At 42.1% G+C, this 16,393-nt stretch overlaps 1 protein-coding gene across 1 annotated transcript in view; it reads right to left on the bottom strand.

The window, feature by feature from the left end:
• Positions 1-15,714, bottom strand: part of GATA5 (GATA binding protein 5) — a 43,224-nt gene extending 27,510 nt beyond the window's left edge. The window contains exons 1-2 of the mRNA XM_026664885.2: positions 15,368-15,714; positions 5,334-6,035 (exon numbers count right to left, since the gene is read on the bottom strand). Of these exons, the coding sequence (XP_026520670.1) occupies positions 5,334-5,871 (538 nt within the window). The 5' untranslated portion in view covers positions 5,872-6,035; positions 15,368-15,714. The remainder of the gene's footprint in view (positions 1-5,333; positions 6,036-15,367) is intronic.
• Between the last annotated feature and the right edge of the window lie 679 nt (positions 15,715-16,393).

The following is a 16,393-nucleotide window of genomic DNA, read 5'->3' as shown; positions in this document are numbered from 1 at the left end:
GAGAATAAACTCTTGCGTGCTTTCTTTGTCGTGTGAACCGAAAGCCAAGCGACTTCCCGTGTCTGTGTGATTTTTGTTCGGGATTTTCAGCTGATGGATGCCACGGAGGGCGAGGCTTGGAAGGGGTGGGGGTGTGGAGATAGTCCACGAGATTTTCCTTTAGTGATTTAGGGACTCTGTTGGCTTCGAAACTCGCTTTTCTCTCTCCATAAATTACTTTAAAAAAAAAAAAAACCATCGGAGCGGCTATAAATCTGCTCCCTTCGTTGAAACACCAACCCGTGTCACTCCTGAAGTCAGCATAAAAACGGATAATCGGCGAAGTTAAAGGGTTGTGAAGAAATAACTCTCACTTACTGCTTTCATTTTAACCCCGCGGGATAAAATAAAAATAAAAAAGATTTTCTCGCATCTCTTTCTCCTAAAAAAACAACAACAACCCAGCTCCTTTCCATCCACGGCTCTGCTTTAAACTTGGCTGCGAGTTTTAAAAACCGGAGAGAAGTAAATGCCGAAGCGGCTAATCCCGGGTGATTCGGTGTAGGAATCGGGGTCTCGGCAGTATTACCACCGGTTTCCCTGCTCCTTTCAGTGGAAAAGTCCTGGGAATTTTATCTGGAACAAATATAGGGCTAAGAATAGGCTGTCAGAAGGAGGAAACTTAAAAGGGCTAGGCCCCTTATAGGTTATTTTTTTTCCCTGTGCCCATTTTAATTCTGCTCCAAAAATAAAATAAAAAATAGTTCTTTAAATGCACAGCCCTCTAAACGAGCCATAGTTTCCCCCCAACTATACAGGCTTTTTATATTTTCCATTTTTTAAAATAACAAATTCAGTTTCAACTAAAAGTGGGAACAATCAAAATATCTAAACCCTTAGAAAGAAGCATTTTCAATGTACAGGCTTTAAAAAAAAATGATGCCACGACACTGGCCTCAGAATAGGAGTTTTAAGCCCTACTCTTCCTTTACAATTGGTCTTCATCTGTTCAATCAGCTCTCTCTCCCATGAATTTTCCTACAGGATGAAAATGTATTTCCGTTTTTCTGAAGGATTGAAGTTGAATGAGCGCCCTTGTCTTATAACCAAAGGATGAAAATGTTAACACTTGGTGGGAAGATGTACAAGCTTAGAGCAATGTTTTTAATCCTGGTGTCTTATCTGGACTTCCAACTCTCAGCTGGGGAATTCTGGGAGTTGAAGTCCACACATCTTCAAAGTTGAGAAACACTGCCTTAAAAGTAAGATGCTAGTCCCTTTGATGGCAATGAAAGAAATAATACTTTCATTATGTTCCCTTGGGTATTTTGAGTATGTCTAGTTTAATGAAAAGAAGGACTAGGGGTGACAGGATAGCAGTTTTCCAATATCTGAGGAGCTGCCACAAAGAAGAGGGAGTCAAGCTATTCCACAAAGCACCTGAAGGCAGGAGAAGAAGCAACAGATGGAAAGTATCAAGGAGACCCTAGTGAAGATGAAGTAATAAACAAAATTCTGACTTGCACTGAAGTGGACAGGCAAACACTAGAGATGAAAAATAAGGATGAACTGGAATATTATATAATTTGGAATAATTTTACCATTGGTGGGGACAGAAAGGGTTTAAGATGGAAAAGAGTTAAGAGGACATCTGTGATCATGAGACTAAAATAAGAATTTTGGAAGATGTAAATAATGATGAATAAATGTATATATGTGTATATATGTATAAATGTATACAATGTATTCTATTATATTTCACTAGAATGATGGCCAAAAGTTATGTCAAAATGACTTCACCACCTTCAATGTTTTTTAATTTTATGTTTAATATATAAAAAAGAAAATTTAAAAGTAATCAAGGAGAGAAGCAACCTAGAACTAAGGAGAAATTTTCTGAGAGTGAGAACAATTAATCCAGAAGTTGTGAGTACTCCTCCAACACTAGAAGTTTTTAAGAAGAGATTGGACAACTACCAACAACCATTTGTCTGAGGTGGTGTAGGGTTTCCTGCCTGAGCAGAGGGGTTGGACTAGAAGACCTCCAGGGTCCCATCCAACTCTTATTATTCCTTTAACTTCTCAGGAGTGAAACCTTTCCCCAAGGCCTACATTTTGCTAATCTGAATGAATAAATAACTTTATTTCCCACTTGGGTTGGCTTGGTTTTTTTTTTTTTTTTTTTGACAGGCCCTGCAAAAAGGGTTGGAGGGGGAGGGAATCCAAAGGCATTTTATGCTGATGAGGTATGTATGCTGATATGTGCACACACCATGCCCAGGTCAAATCTCAAAGTCACAAACTCCAAAGTACACTTGGCAACAGGTCAGGCGTGTTCAAGTTAAGGCACGTTTCGTTCAATTATAGCTGGGTGGCACTTTATTTTTCAGCATCTGCCCAACATGTGATCCTTGAACTAATGAGACGAAACTTAGATCCTTCTTTAAAGGGACTGAACCCTGGAAATCTCTCAATTCTACATTTCTGCGCCTCGCCGAAGGCATTTCCTATACAAACTAATTAATGGGTACTTGGTCTTCCTTTAGAATTCATCATTAAGAGATATCTTCAAAATACTTTCCTGTAATGACTCTATCTCTAAGAAGAAGTTTCCACTCCACACTTAAAACCTTGTAGCTTTTCATGTTTATCTTTGGCCATAGTACCATCCTAGAATTCTGTGACTTCTGTTAAGTTGGGCTGTGTTACTTTGTAAAAACACGTCCTTGAAAAGATACTAACCTACGCACACACTCCCATACCTCTGATGCAGAGAAATTTACTAGCATGGTAGTATCTATGTCTCTTCTCTCAATCATCCAAGTCATAGTTGTCCTAAAGGTGCTTTTTTCTTTTTGCAAAAGGCAAGTGGACTTTGTTTTTGTTTTTTTCTTTGAAAATGTTTGGCTTCTCATCCAAGAAGCTTCTTCAGTTCTGCTTCTTGGGTGAAAAGTGAAAATAATGAAAATAATTTATTTTCTTTCTTGAAAAGAAAAATAACCCAGAAAAGTCCAGTTGCCTTTTCAAAAGGCATCTTTGGGACAACCATGGCCTGGATGATTGAGAATCTCCATGGAACCTCCATGGAGGTTCTTGCTGGATTTGAGAAGGGTCTCCACCAACTGGGGAAGTTTCTTGGATGAGAAGAAAAACATTTTCAAAAGGGAAAAAATACAAGAAAATCCAGTTGTCTTTTGGGAACAAAACACCTCTGGGACACCAAGTTACATAAGGGGAAAAAAAATCAGAAAATCCTAATAGACATAGAATCAAATGTAATTGAGCCATACTTAAGAAGTGAGAAATACTCGGATATCTCGACAACCAGATTCCCACCACATTTGCTAAATAAATAATATTGTCTGCTTGTTTTGTATGAACTCAGTCATTCTTGATCTCACTGCTTAGCACAATCTACAAATGAGGCTTGCAAGTATCTTTTTCACCTAAGCTCTTATTTTAAGCAAATGTTTTGTTAACATTCAAGGTCATCCAGTCATGATTTGTGAAGAAATTTGTGAATAATAAGAGAAAGAATTTAACTGCTAAAACTGTATCCCGCTGTGACTATACATTCATGTTAGAACATACCAGAACTGTTCTTTACTGTTTCTAGTTGCTCATTGTTAGAGAAATTACTTTATTATTCAAGCAACATTTGGTAAAGATCCACCTAGAACATAAAAGTTTTGGCAATTATTATGATTTATTAAATTTGTTGGCAGCCCATTTTATCACAGAGTAACTAGATTTTAATTCCCCCCCAGACTCCCCATCTTCTAACTAACATGTTATAACTCATCCCCTTGTAATGCCACTGTTCACGCAACAGATTTGAAACCATTACTGAATAAAGCACAAAAGGTGGAAAACACACCTTTGCTAAATTAACTTAAAGTGCCTGAGAAGATTCCATAATATAAACCAAATGTCAAAAGCCTCTTATCAAAATGCTTTCTGCAAGTAATTGATAAACCCTTGACTCTGTAATAAGGAATTCAATCAATCAGAATAAGAGCTGGAAAGGATCTTTGAGGTCTTCTAGTCCAACCCACTGCTCAAGTAGAAGCAGGATACCCTATAATATCACTTTGCCATCAAAAGATCTGTTCTCCACGAGCAATGCTAATTGTACCCAGGTTGTTTCCACAAGCTTTTCTTCCAAGGATAACCTGATAACCTGCCCCAATGTGAATTTCCACATGCAGCACTGATGTTACTCCTAAATTAAACTTCCCCTTCCTCAGCACAGAATTGTTTATCCAACATTTTCAGCTCTTGGCTGAATCTGATTTACCCTCCTCACTTGCCCCCTGGCAAATGCTGTCGATGGCATTTTTTGGCAGTAGCCAAAATCCTTGGCTGCATAAAGAGAAGCATACAATCAAAAACTCAGGAAGTATTAATACTGCTTTATAAAACTTTAGTAAGGCCACCCCTGGAATACAGTTTTGGTCACCACATCACAAAAAAAGGATGTTTGAGACTTTGGAAAAAGTGCAAAGAAGAGCAACTAAGATGATTCAAGGCCTGGATACCAAAACATACCAAGAATAGTTTGGCTAGTCTAGAGGAAAGAAGGAGGGGAAAGAACGGGGACATGACAGCAGTATTCCAGTATTTGAGAGGTTGCCACAAAGAGGAGGGTGTCAGTTTATTCTCCAAAGCACCAGAGGGACAGGACAAGAAACAATGGATGGAAACTCATCAAGGAGAGAAGCAGCCTGGAATTAAGGAGGAATATCCAAACAGTGAGGACAATTAACCATCAGAACAGCTTCCCTCCAGAAGTTGTGGATGCTTCATCACTGGGGATTTTTAAGAAGAGAATGGACATTGAGAGAACTTTACACTCTACCTTCTGTTTTTGTGGCTGTTCCCAAATTCAGCCACTTACAAGAGAGGCTACCAGAACCAAGGACATAACTGATGAAATCTTTACTTCACACCAGTCTTTAGGCAAATCATTACAGGAGACTGGCATTGCTACAATTGGGCATAGGAGAGCTAGTTTGCTCTAGTCTAGTGGTTAAGGCACCAGGCTAGAAAGCAGGAGGTCAAGTCCTACAGTTTATTAGCCATGAAAAGCAACTGGATGACTTTGGGCCAAACACCAGAAGACTGTGAATTCTAGTCTCAACTTAGGCATGAAAGCAACTGGATGATTTTGGGCCAAACACCAGGAGACTGTGAATTCTAGTCTCACCTTAGCCATGAAAAGCAACTGGATGACTTGGGCCAAACCCCAGGAGACTGAATTCTAGTGTGTGTTGGATATATATATACTCACTGCTTTGAGCTCTTTGTAACCATAATAAAGGTGGAATACAAATAAATCAATTAATGCTACATACCGAACGTAGATCTCCGGCCTGGCAAGGCTGCTTGTCGCGTCTGGAGGCTATGGAAGACACTGCTGTCAAAATGGTTGCTGGGCCAAGATGGCGTCATTTCCGCTGGGTTCACATAAGCCGTGGGGTATGGGCTGGAGTAGGATCCATTGACCGAACGCATCAGAGTGTTGCCATACTGGTCACGCCCTCCAGCGCCCAGCAACAGTGGACTTTGGTAGCCCCCGTCCCGGCCGGCCGTGCTCCCCCCAGGAGGACTGTGGGTGTAGGAAAAACTGGAAGGTGGGTGAGGGCTGCCACCATTGAAGTGGGAAGCCTCAGCCGCGGCTGGCTGACCCCATCCGGGGTGGCCGCCCAGAGGGTGGCCTTGGTGGGTGGGATCGCAGCTTTGCAGGTGGTAGGGGAGGCTCTGGAGCATGGAGGAAACTCGACTGGTGGGGACGTAAACGGCCGGGCTCGCTGAGGTGTGCAGGAAATTGCTGGAGTCGTGGGGGTAGGCTGACTGGCCAGGATTTGGAGCAAGGGCCAAGCTTTGATACATGTTTATATATCCTTCAAAGCACAGTTCGATTGGCCAAAAGCAGCAGCGGTGATCAGGACTCCAGGCAGGACAAGTCAGCAACTTGGATGGAAAGGATCAGAGCAGGAATAAGAAATGTTCAATGAAATGTCTGGGCTGTTACAATCAAAGGAGTTTTCAAGTACCTGGAAAGGGAAAAAGAAAAATAATAATTCAAGACTGCAGTTATTAAACACCTCGACCTACTTAGCTTCCTGGAGGATCCTTGTTCTACATCAGAGGTCCTTCGAACTTGGCAACTTTAAGACTTGTGGACTCTCAGAATGCTGGCTGAGGAATTCTGGGAGTTGAAATCCATAAGTTTTTAAAAGTTGCCAAGTTTGGGGACCCCTGTTCTACATAGATAGATCCGGCAGATTGGAAAGGAGCTCATGAGATCTAAGTTTAGAGAAGTGTCAGCTTTTAGAAACCTAAAGGAATTGGATGGAAGGCAGTTTCCCAAAGGGATAATACTCACAATAACCTCCTAACATCTGCATCTCATCCTTTCTTTATGGAGGCCAGGGCAACAAAAGGATGGACATTTGGCTGAAAGTTACCTGTTTAAAAGGTAATCTTCTCTAAGTCAGTTCCTGGTCATCTCCTCAGGGAGATGTCAATTCCACACTTCCAACATGAAAGTAGCGTATAATTTTACCTTTTTTTCAAAATCTTCCCAGCTTAGCCTACAACATGGACTTTCCAAACTGTCACTCTTCCATACATATATATCAATGAGATTTAATTTACTGGTTTTAACAGAATAACAGAGTTGGAAGGGACCTTGGAGGTCTTCTAGTCCAACCCCTTGCTCAGACAGGAAAAACTATCATTTCAGACAAATGATTAAAACATCTGAAGAACGGCTGCAGGAATTGGGCGTGTTCCTAGTCTAGTGAAAAGGACTAGGGGAGACATGATAACAGTATTCCAATATTTGAGGGGCTGCCACAAAGAAGGAGTCAAGCTATTTTCCAAAGCACCAGAAAGCAGAACAAGAACCAAAGGATGGAAATTAATCAAGGAGAGAAACAACCTAGAACTAAGAAGAAATCTCCTAACGGCGAGTACAATGAACCAGTGGAACAACTTGCCTTCAGAAGTTGTGGATGACCCATCACTGGAGGCTTTGGGAAAAAAACCGGACAGCCATTTGTCTGAAATGGTATGGGGCTCTCCTGCTTATTCAGGGGGTTGGACTATATGACCTCCAAGGCCCCTTTCCAACTCTTGTTATTCTGTGCTCTAAAATGGTTGTTCAACCTCTTCTTAAAAACTCCCCAGTGTTGGAACATTCACAAGTTCTGGAGGCTTTGAGAGGAAGTTCAGGGTGGGCAGCTGAGAGAATTAAAAAACCAGGCCCTTAAAAAAGTTAAGAATTTCTCCCCAAACCTGAGATTGTGTCAGGATTCCACTTTCAATCATATGCTTAAAATGTCCTTAATGGCTTCTTGGATCAATTCTACAGAAGGTTGAAGGGGCATTTTTCACACCTTTAACCATCTAAATCCAACCTTGGCCAACTTTTAACTTTTGGCCTTCAACTCCCAGAATTCCCCCTCCAGTCATGTTAGCTTAGGAATTCTGGGAGTTGAAGTCCAGAGTCTTAAAAGTTGCCAAGGTTGGAGACCCCTGCCTTAAGACAGTAAGATGGGTCAACCTTGTGAAGGCAAAGGAACTTAAGAGAGGTTGTCCCTGCTAAACAGAGCTTGGAAACAACTTTTTCACTGAAAGGGAGTAGTCCAATGTTCAAGAGAAATTACTTTCAAGAAAACAAAATCTAAGCCAGGACCGTGGTCCTGGGTTGCTATGCAATTTAAAAGGCAATGAGATCCATTGGATAAAACTGCTCATTATATACATTTCTCTAGTTGTCATGTTACTACTTTCCTACGTGGGTAGAAACTTAAAAAGTGCAACTTCTAGAAAAGAAGGTTGTGTTTGTGGTTTACCAGGGGTCTCCAACCTTGGCAACTTTAAGACGTGTGGACTTCAAGTCCCAGAATTCCACAGCCAGTTGGCTGAGGAATTCTAGGAATTCTGGGAGTTGAAGTCCACACGTCTTAAAGTTGCCAAGGTTGGAGACCCTTGGGTTATACAATATTCTTTTATGTATACTGAGAGCATTTGCACCAAGACAAATTCCTTGTGTGTCCAATCACACTTGGCCAATAAAGAATTCTATTTTATTCTGTTCTATATTCTATTCTATATTTTGTTCTCTGTTCTGTTCTATTCTAATTCTATTCTAATTCTATTCTAATTCTATTCTAATTCTATTCTAATTCTATTCTAATTCTATTCTAATTCTATTCTATTCTATAAGATGCTTACAAATGCATGTAATGGCATGTAATTCAATCCCTTCTTGAAGATTTAACAATGGTATCTTAAATAATCTTAATCTTAAATAATCACTATTAATCTTTAAGTTAATATGGGTACTCCTCGACTTAAGACCACAATTGAGTCCAACATTTCTGTTGCTAAGCGAGGTTATTTGTTAAGTGAATTTTGCCGCATTTTATGACCTTTCTTAAGTGAATCACTGCAGCTGTTAAGTTAATAACCCGGTTTTTAAGTGAATCTGGCTTCCCCACATTAACTTTTCTTGTCAGAAGGTCACAAAAGGGGATCACAGGACGTAGCAACCATCATAAATATGAATCAGTTGCCAAATGTGTGAATTTTGATCACGTGACCATGGGGATGCTTGCAAGGGTCGTAAGTGTGAAAAAAACGGTCATAAGTCACCTTTATCAAATGCCATTGTAAAGTTCGAATGGTCACTAAATGAACTGTTGTAAGTCGAGGGCTGCCTGTGGTATCTTAAAAGCACCCTTCCCTGTCTTCTGGATATGCTGCGTTTACAAATTCCCAGCCAGCACAGTCATTAGCTGAAGTCAAAGGTCAACATATGAATCTGGATGCTAATTGGAAAAAGTTGCATTAAACATAGGGGTATAATCATGTGCCCTGCATTTTAAAAGTGGAAATAACAGCCTTGGGAATTGCAGTTAGGATCAGGGAAGAGGGGGGGCTCTTAGTATCAAAATGTTGGAGGGGTGCCCTTGAGGCCATCCAGACCAACCCCTGCTAAGTAGGAACCCACATTAAAACATTCAGTCAGAGGGCTGTCCAGTCTAACCACCATCTTCTTTCAAAATCAGGTTCATGCTTTCCAAGACATGGCTATGATAAATATCCCTAAAGAAACTATCATCCTCTCAAAACCAATCCTGGTTAGGGATGATACAATCCACTTCTAACAAAAACAATCCTGGTTAGGTTTATTTTTATTAGGAGTAATTATGTCAGTCCTAAAATGGTTAATCCTGGTTAGGAGTGACATAATAGTGAGAATGCCCCTGGAGGAAGATTGCCTTCACATAGAATAATAGAATTGAAAGAGACCTTAAAGGTCTTCTAGTCCAACCCCCTGCTTGCCTTAAGGTTGGATAGAATCAGATGTACATCTAATATCTGAATAGGTTAGGGAACTTTAAAAACTGCATTTTGATTCAATTGACAAATGTACTGTATGGGAAATCACAAGAAGGTCATATATACAGATTAAGGAGAGTCTATACAAAGAGTTTACAAATACTGTGTTAAATCCAATTCATAGGTTCTCTTGCAGAGAGAGGATCAGGTGAAATTAGATCTTTGGGCTTGCAATAATCTTTCATTTGCTGCATGCCAACCAGTGTCAACCAGCTTTTGGCCAATAATGGATCAACTGGGGTGGGGAAAATCCTAAGCCCTCATATCTGACACCCTTTGAAAGCCTTCCATTGCCCTCAAAACTAAAGTGAGCTATAAAAAAAAAAGGCAACTTATACCTTATGACTTGTGGATCACAACCCACTCATTGTACAATGGATACGATGCATAGCAACAAAAATCCAGGATATACATTTCTCTACTCAACATCTACAGACATCTACTCAAGATTGTGATGGCCACTGACTTGGAAGAAATGAAGCATCTGATACAGACTTAAGAGAGGCTGTCTACCTCTAACTGTGAAATATTAAAAACTGGAAATCAGACACGCCTGTAAAGAACTCAAGACATCAAAGTGCCCTTCTTTTTTTTTACATATGTTGTTGCTGCCTTATGAAGTGGGATGTTCACACTAGTCGGAAGTTACTAAAGAGGTCACCATCTCCATCCTCTTGTTTAATGATGAATCTAACTCCTGGTAGTAGAGTGTTTCTCAACCTTGGCCACTTTATGTTGTGTGGATTTCAACTCCCAGAATTCCCCAACTAGATATGCTATGCTGTGCTGGCTGGGGAATTCTGGGAGTTGAGGTCCACACAATGGAAAGTGGCCAAGGTTGGGAAACACTGTACTACAGTTTCTGACCAATGACCATCCACTGTCCTATTTGGAGACTTCTAGCAAAGGAAAACTCACTGTTTCATGTGGCAACCTGTTCCACAGTTTATACCAAGGGTCTTCAAACTTGGCAAGTTTAAGACTTGTGGACTTCAACTCCCAGAATTCCTGAGCTCAACATGACTGGAGGAGGAATTCTGGGATTTGAAGTCCATAAGTCTTAATTGTCTTCCCGACATTTTAGCCTGAACTTCTAAATTTTTACCTACTGCTGCTGGTCCTTCTTAAGGGGATAATAAGGAACAGGTCTACATCTTCTGGATTCCTGGAAGATACCTGGATCACTTTCTCATCTACTACTGCCAACCCCTGCTCTCTTTCCTAGGAATTCAAACTATATAGACATCTGGCCATCATATTTGAGCATTGGGCAGAAGGTTGGTCTAGATGATCTCTGGGGTGCCTTCCCCATTCTGTGATTCTAACAATGACATCACATTACTGAATTAAGCAGTACTTCCTATGACCCAGCTCTCTTCTGTCCCAGCCAAGCAATTTTATCTGCACTGAACAGAGAGCGAGATATTATTTCTGTGTTTTATTTATTAACCTGTTTATACACAGCCTTCACTCAAACCTTGAGGTGGCTCCTCCTGTCCTAAAAACAATGAAACACAGCTCTCCAGGGCATTGCAGGAAACATCCCTCGGGCATCAGCTGGCCATAAAACCAGTGTTAAAAGACCAGAAGTCCCTTGGCCAACTGCCCCTACTTCTGGGGGAACATCATGCCCCCCCCCAACTGCCATGAAAAAGAAGCTGACAACTCTTTTGAAAGTGAATATGGGAAATGCCATCTTAGCCTCAAAAAAGAAAGGAGGAAAAAGGAAAGAACGGAGGAAAGAAAAGAAGGAAAAGAAGGAAAGAAAGGGAAAAGAAGGAAAAAAGGAAAAAAGAAGGAAAGGAAGGAAGGAAAAGGAAAGGGAAAAGGGGAAAGGGAAAGAAGGAAGGAAAGGGGGAAAAAAAAAAAGGAAGGAAAGGAAAGGAAAAAGGAAAGGAAGGGAAAGAAAAGGAAAAAGGGGGAAAGGGAAAGAAGAAGGAAAGAAGGGGAAAAAAAAAGGAAGGAAAGGAAAGGAAAAAGGAAAGGAAGGGAAAGAAAAGGAAAGAAAAGGAAAAATGAAAGACAGAAAGAAAGAAGGGGAAAAGGAAAGAAGGGAAAAAAGGAAAAAAGGAAAGAAAAAAGGAAAGAAAGAGAGGTGGTGGATGAGGTGCCATTACAGAACACAGGATCTTCAACTGTGAGGATACACAGTTTAAATACACAAAGTTTTAGGGCGGTGCTAAGCAGGTTTGCTAAGAGTTAAATGTCAGGAATCAAAAGGTTTTGTTGATTAGGAGTTAAGTCGTGACTCCATGGACCACAGCATGTCAGCTCCCCCCCACACCACCTCCTCCTCTTGGGAGTCTGCCCAAATGCATGCCAATTGTCTGGATGACCCTATCTAACCATCTCCTCCTCTGCCCTTCCCTTCTCTTTTTGCCTTCCATCTTCCCCAACATCAGAGTCTTCTCCAAGGAGTGCCTGTGGCCAAAATATCTGAGCTTCGCTTTCACTAGCTGCCTTTCCAAAGGATAACCAGGGGTTGATTGCTTTTAGGATTGACCGATTTTAGGAGAGGGAAATAAAGCTTCCTTAATTGAGAAGACCTCCAAAGTCCCTTCCAATACCTGTTATCCCAGTCAGGAACCTAAATAGCTTTGCAAAGACCAAAGCAACCTTTAGTCAACATCTGGGTTTGCCCTTCTCATTCAGCCCTAATATGGTGCCAATTCTTCAGGATTTGCTGAACGTGGAACCCCCGGCTTTAAAGATCTGCGACATAACTAACCTCAACTGTGCAAAAGAGGAAGCAGCTGAAAAGGCCAAGAAAATCTCTTTCCATAATACAGCAAAAAAACAAAAAACAAAAAAAACACCACACCCCTACTCAGGTGAGACCCAAAGGTGCCCTTTTCCCAAAAGGCAATTGGATCTCTCCCCCCCCCCTTTGAAAATGTTTCGCTTCTCATCCAAGAAGCCTTTTCAGTTTGTTCAGCTTCTTGGATGAAAAAAGGAATGTTTTCAAAGGAAAAGCAACTACTCCAGTTGCCCTTTTGGAAAAAGTACCTTTGGGACAGCCATTACCTGTATGATTGAGAATCTCCATGGATACTCAGGTGAGAAGGAGATGAGAGTTGAGTGTTGTTGTTTTTTTTCTAGGCTGCATATTGGAAATAATTTACCCTTGCCTTTCAAGTGTCTAGTCCAGCCTACAAGTTGTGTGTGTGTGTGTGTGTGTGTGTGTGTGTGATTCCTTGTGGTTCCTCATCTCAGTACGAAACATCTTCAAGAGAAGCCAATCCCCTGAGTGGACATGGTGAAAATGCAATCAGAAATTCTAATATTGTTTACTTCCGCCCTTCCAATACTGCTCAGATTTATTTATTTATGTGTGCATGCAAAGACTCAGTTCAAATTGGCATCCTTCAGTCTCAAGAGACTATGGTATTTGGTGCTCTGAGAAGAGGTCCTAAAAGAGCATCTAGTGTGGCTAAAAAGGCCAATTTGACAATCCCTTTCGCCACACTTGAAGACAGTTCCAATCTGTGCGAAATGCATGCATTTCCTGACTGGATCTCAACTCAAATCTCAGAACTCAAAATCTCAGAATAGAAACTGGGGAAGAAAACCTCGCAAATCTCTCAAACTGATCTCAGAGTCTCAATCCATCTTTAATCTCCCACTATTAAAATCCTTTAAAAAAAAAAAAAAGGTTCAAATGTCCAAATTTGGCCTCTGGTAGAGACTAGATTAAAAAGAGGGAGACCCTGCATGAAACAGAGAAGCAGTGCTGCAACAAGGTTACCAGGGCTGGTGGGCACTTGCCCGTGGGCCCCATGAGCCTAGGGGGCCCATACTAATCGGTGTATGTTAACCCTTCAGTGCACCTTGTATCATATAAATACAGCGATGTATTACATATGTATTTGTTGGAAGTGCCAATAAAATAGGTTTAATTTTATTGACCATTTACGTTTTTATTCCCATGAGTAGTTGTCGTAGGGACCCCAATACACTGCTTTGCCCAGGGCAGATAATGCTGTTAAGAAGGTTACCGTGTTTTAATCTAATCATGGGTTGTTTCATCAAAGCCGGTTTCAAGGTGAAGTCTCTTGGCCCTCTCCCTCCCACGCAGCGATCCTGTGGGAATTCAAGGACCCCCACACAGACACCATAAAGAGGAAGCAGCGAATCTGGGTTCCTGGAATACCGGAGACAAAAAATACGACCCCTTTATAATTTGCGTCTTAATCTTTTCCCGAGAAGTAAGAGCCCAAAAGGTGGGCTCCTGAGCTTATTTTGAGAAGAAAAAAAAAAGTCGGCTTGGAAGACGGGCCTCGTCCTACAATAGTTAAGTTCTCCGGGCGCAAAATGCAAAACAAGATCCAAGCTGCTTCCGGAAGGAGGACAAAATTAAATCCAAACGTTTAACTTGAAGCTATTTGAAATACAAACATCTATACTATAATTAACCCTTATCCATAATTACCCTTCTTTCATTGATGGAAATCGGGGGCGCGCGGGTTTCTTTTTTATGTCTTTCCCCAAACGAGGTGAGGTATTAAAATATAAAGACGCAGAGAAATGGTTTCTTTCGTTGGGAAAGAAGAAGGGGGAAAAAACAACAACAACCATCACGGGCTGCCCATCGAAGCGCGCTTTTTCAGAGTTTTAACTCGGAGTATTGTTCCGAAGGAAACAGAAAGGAGTAGAGAGGTCGAGCCATATTTAAACCAGCGACTTAATAATGCCCAGATCGGATCTATCGGAAGAAGAAATGGAAAGAAATCGAGTAAATCGAAGGGGATTTCAAGGGTGCGATCCCCCCCCTTTTTTTGGTGCGCGCGTATGTGGGGATGGTCGCAGTAAAAGAACTGAACGAATTAAGCACAGACTCGCAAGCAAAGCAGAATATTCGCTTTTGCAGAGACTTCTTGAAGGGAAAAAAATAAATAAAACAAAACCACAACCGCTTCAATTAAAGCCACCGAGGTCGGAAGTATATTTTACCCGAAGAAGCGTAGGCCTCAATCGGCTACGAGTTAAACCGAATACTCGTATTTTCTTCCCAAGTGTTTTTTTTTACAAGGCGCATCAAAGCAGACGGATTAGCAGGAAGTACAATTTACAAGTCCCGCGGAACTTTGCCTTTTCTTTCTTTTTAAATCAATTAACGGCTGGGAAATGTAACTAAATAAAAATATAAAACTATTCCCAGCCTTCTTACAGAACCAACTTTAAAAAGTTGATTTCAGGCTCGCGTAAATTAGACTCTTATGGGTCGTTAGGTTTCGTTTTTTGGTGTTTTGGTGGGGGGAAAAATAATAATGGAAAAGAAGGCCCGGTCCGTGGTGATGATGCCTCCACAGGCTTTTGGCTGCGTTGGGTTTCTGAAAAGCAGCGGCCGCGGTTTTTGAGGCTTAAGCGCTTAGCTCGGGAGTTAAAAAAAAAAAAAAAAGCCAAAGCAACGCGGAGTGGAAGACCTATTTTCTTAAAGTCGGGGTGCGAAACACGCTATATATATTTAAAAAAAAGACTGGAAAGGGTCACTTTTTTATTTTGCAGAATCCTTTCGAGAAGGGGGGCGGGAAATCTCCCAGACTTTAAAGCCAGATCAAGAGGGGAGAGGGGAGGGAAGAAAGGAAAAACAGACGAATGAATGAATAAATGAAACCCGTTTCCCAACTCGCCCAAGGAAACACTAGCTTCACAAGGCTGGGCCTTTAAAAGGAAGGTGGCGGAGTGTGTGTAAAAGGGGGGAATTTAATCTGCAGAGCCGTAAATCACCCGCTCGGTTATCAATAATTGCAAAGCTTGAGTTCTCTCTCTCTCTCTCTCTCTCTCTCATACTCTCTCTCTCCCCGTTTCTCTCTCTCCCCCCCCCACCGCTGTCCCCCCTTCCTCCCTCGCTCTCCAAGTGCGACACTATCTGCAAAGATAAGCCCAGCCGAAGACGAGATAAGTTGGCTACAGAGGGAAGGAGGGTTTAAATAAGGGGGAGAAGGGGTGGAAGGGGGGGTAGAGCGCTACTCACGTTATTACAGATCCGGAGGAAAAACTCGCATGACGTGGGAAGGAGGTCAAAGCAAAAAATAAAAAAATAAAAATAATCCTAGTTGGCACAAATGAAAAGCAGAATGCAATCCGAAAGGTGCAAAAAATAAAATGATTTAAAAAAAAAAAAAAAATTAGAAGGGCGGAGGGAGGAGAAGAAAATTGGGCAGGGGGCAGCCGACGTGTTCCCCTCCCTCTCCCCGAAAAGGCTTTTGAAGGGATCTCCGGCGAGACGGCGGAGGCGGCGGCCGTCGGGTTGTTATCTCAGCTGCGCCCAGCGAACGCGCCTCCAGCTCCGCTCGCTCCTAATCTCGGCCTTCGAGTGATGCCTTCATCGGCGACTCGGCCCCTTTACGGCTGGCGGTGGGACAGCGTCACGTGACCTCCCTCCCCTCCCCCACCCCCCGGTGAGCCAGACCGTCCAGGAGAGAGTTTGGGTGGGTGGGTGGGGGGAGGAAAAAGTGGGAGTGGGGGGAAGCGGGCGATACCTGGCGAGGGAGGGAGGAATTACACCTTTCCCCTCCCCCCACTCCATTTGTAGGAATATATATATGTATCTATACATGTATATATTTGGCAACCTTTCTGTCTCTCTCTTCTCCCTGTCTTCCCCTTCCCCAAGAGTCAGGAATAGGTGAGTAAAAAGTTCCTCGGTTACTCATTAGGACTGGCTGCCAATCAGCACGCCCCCCCTCCCACGAGAGCATTTCCAGAGATTTTCCAAAGTAGAGTTCGCGTAGGGAACTTCAGCCTTCGTTCCCTCTCTCCTCCCCCCCCTCTCATTCTTTCTCTCATTCTCTCTCATTCTTTCTCTCATTCTCTCTCATTCTTTCTCTCATTCGCTCATTCTCTCTCCCTCCCTCTCTCATTCTCTCTCTCCCTGTCTCTCATTCTCTCTCTTTCTCTCTCTCCCTCCCTTTCCCTCTTTTTTTCTTGCTCCCCCTCCTTTTCCCGGCTTTTCTTTCCTGCCTGTTGGTTTTCAAAAGAAAGGGACTGGAGGGGCCAC

This window comes from Notechis scutatus, chromosome 3, assembly GCF_049901735.1.
Source record: "Notechis scutatus isolate UNSWTSFEM ecotype Mainland chromosome 3, rNotScu1.2, whole genome shotgun sequence".
Taxonomy (NCBI): Eukaryota; Metazoa; Chordata; class Lepidosauria; order Squamata; family Elapidae; genus Notechis; species Notechis scutatus.
This window is presented reverse-complemented; position numbering and strand designations above follow the sequence as displayed.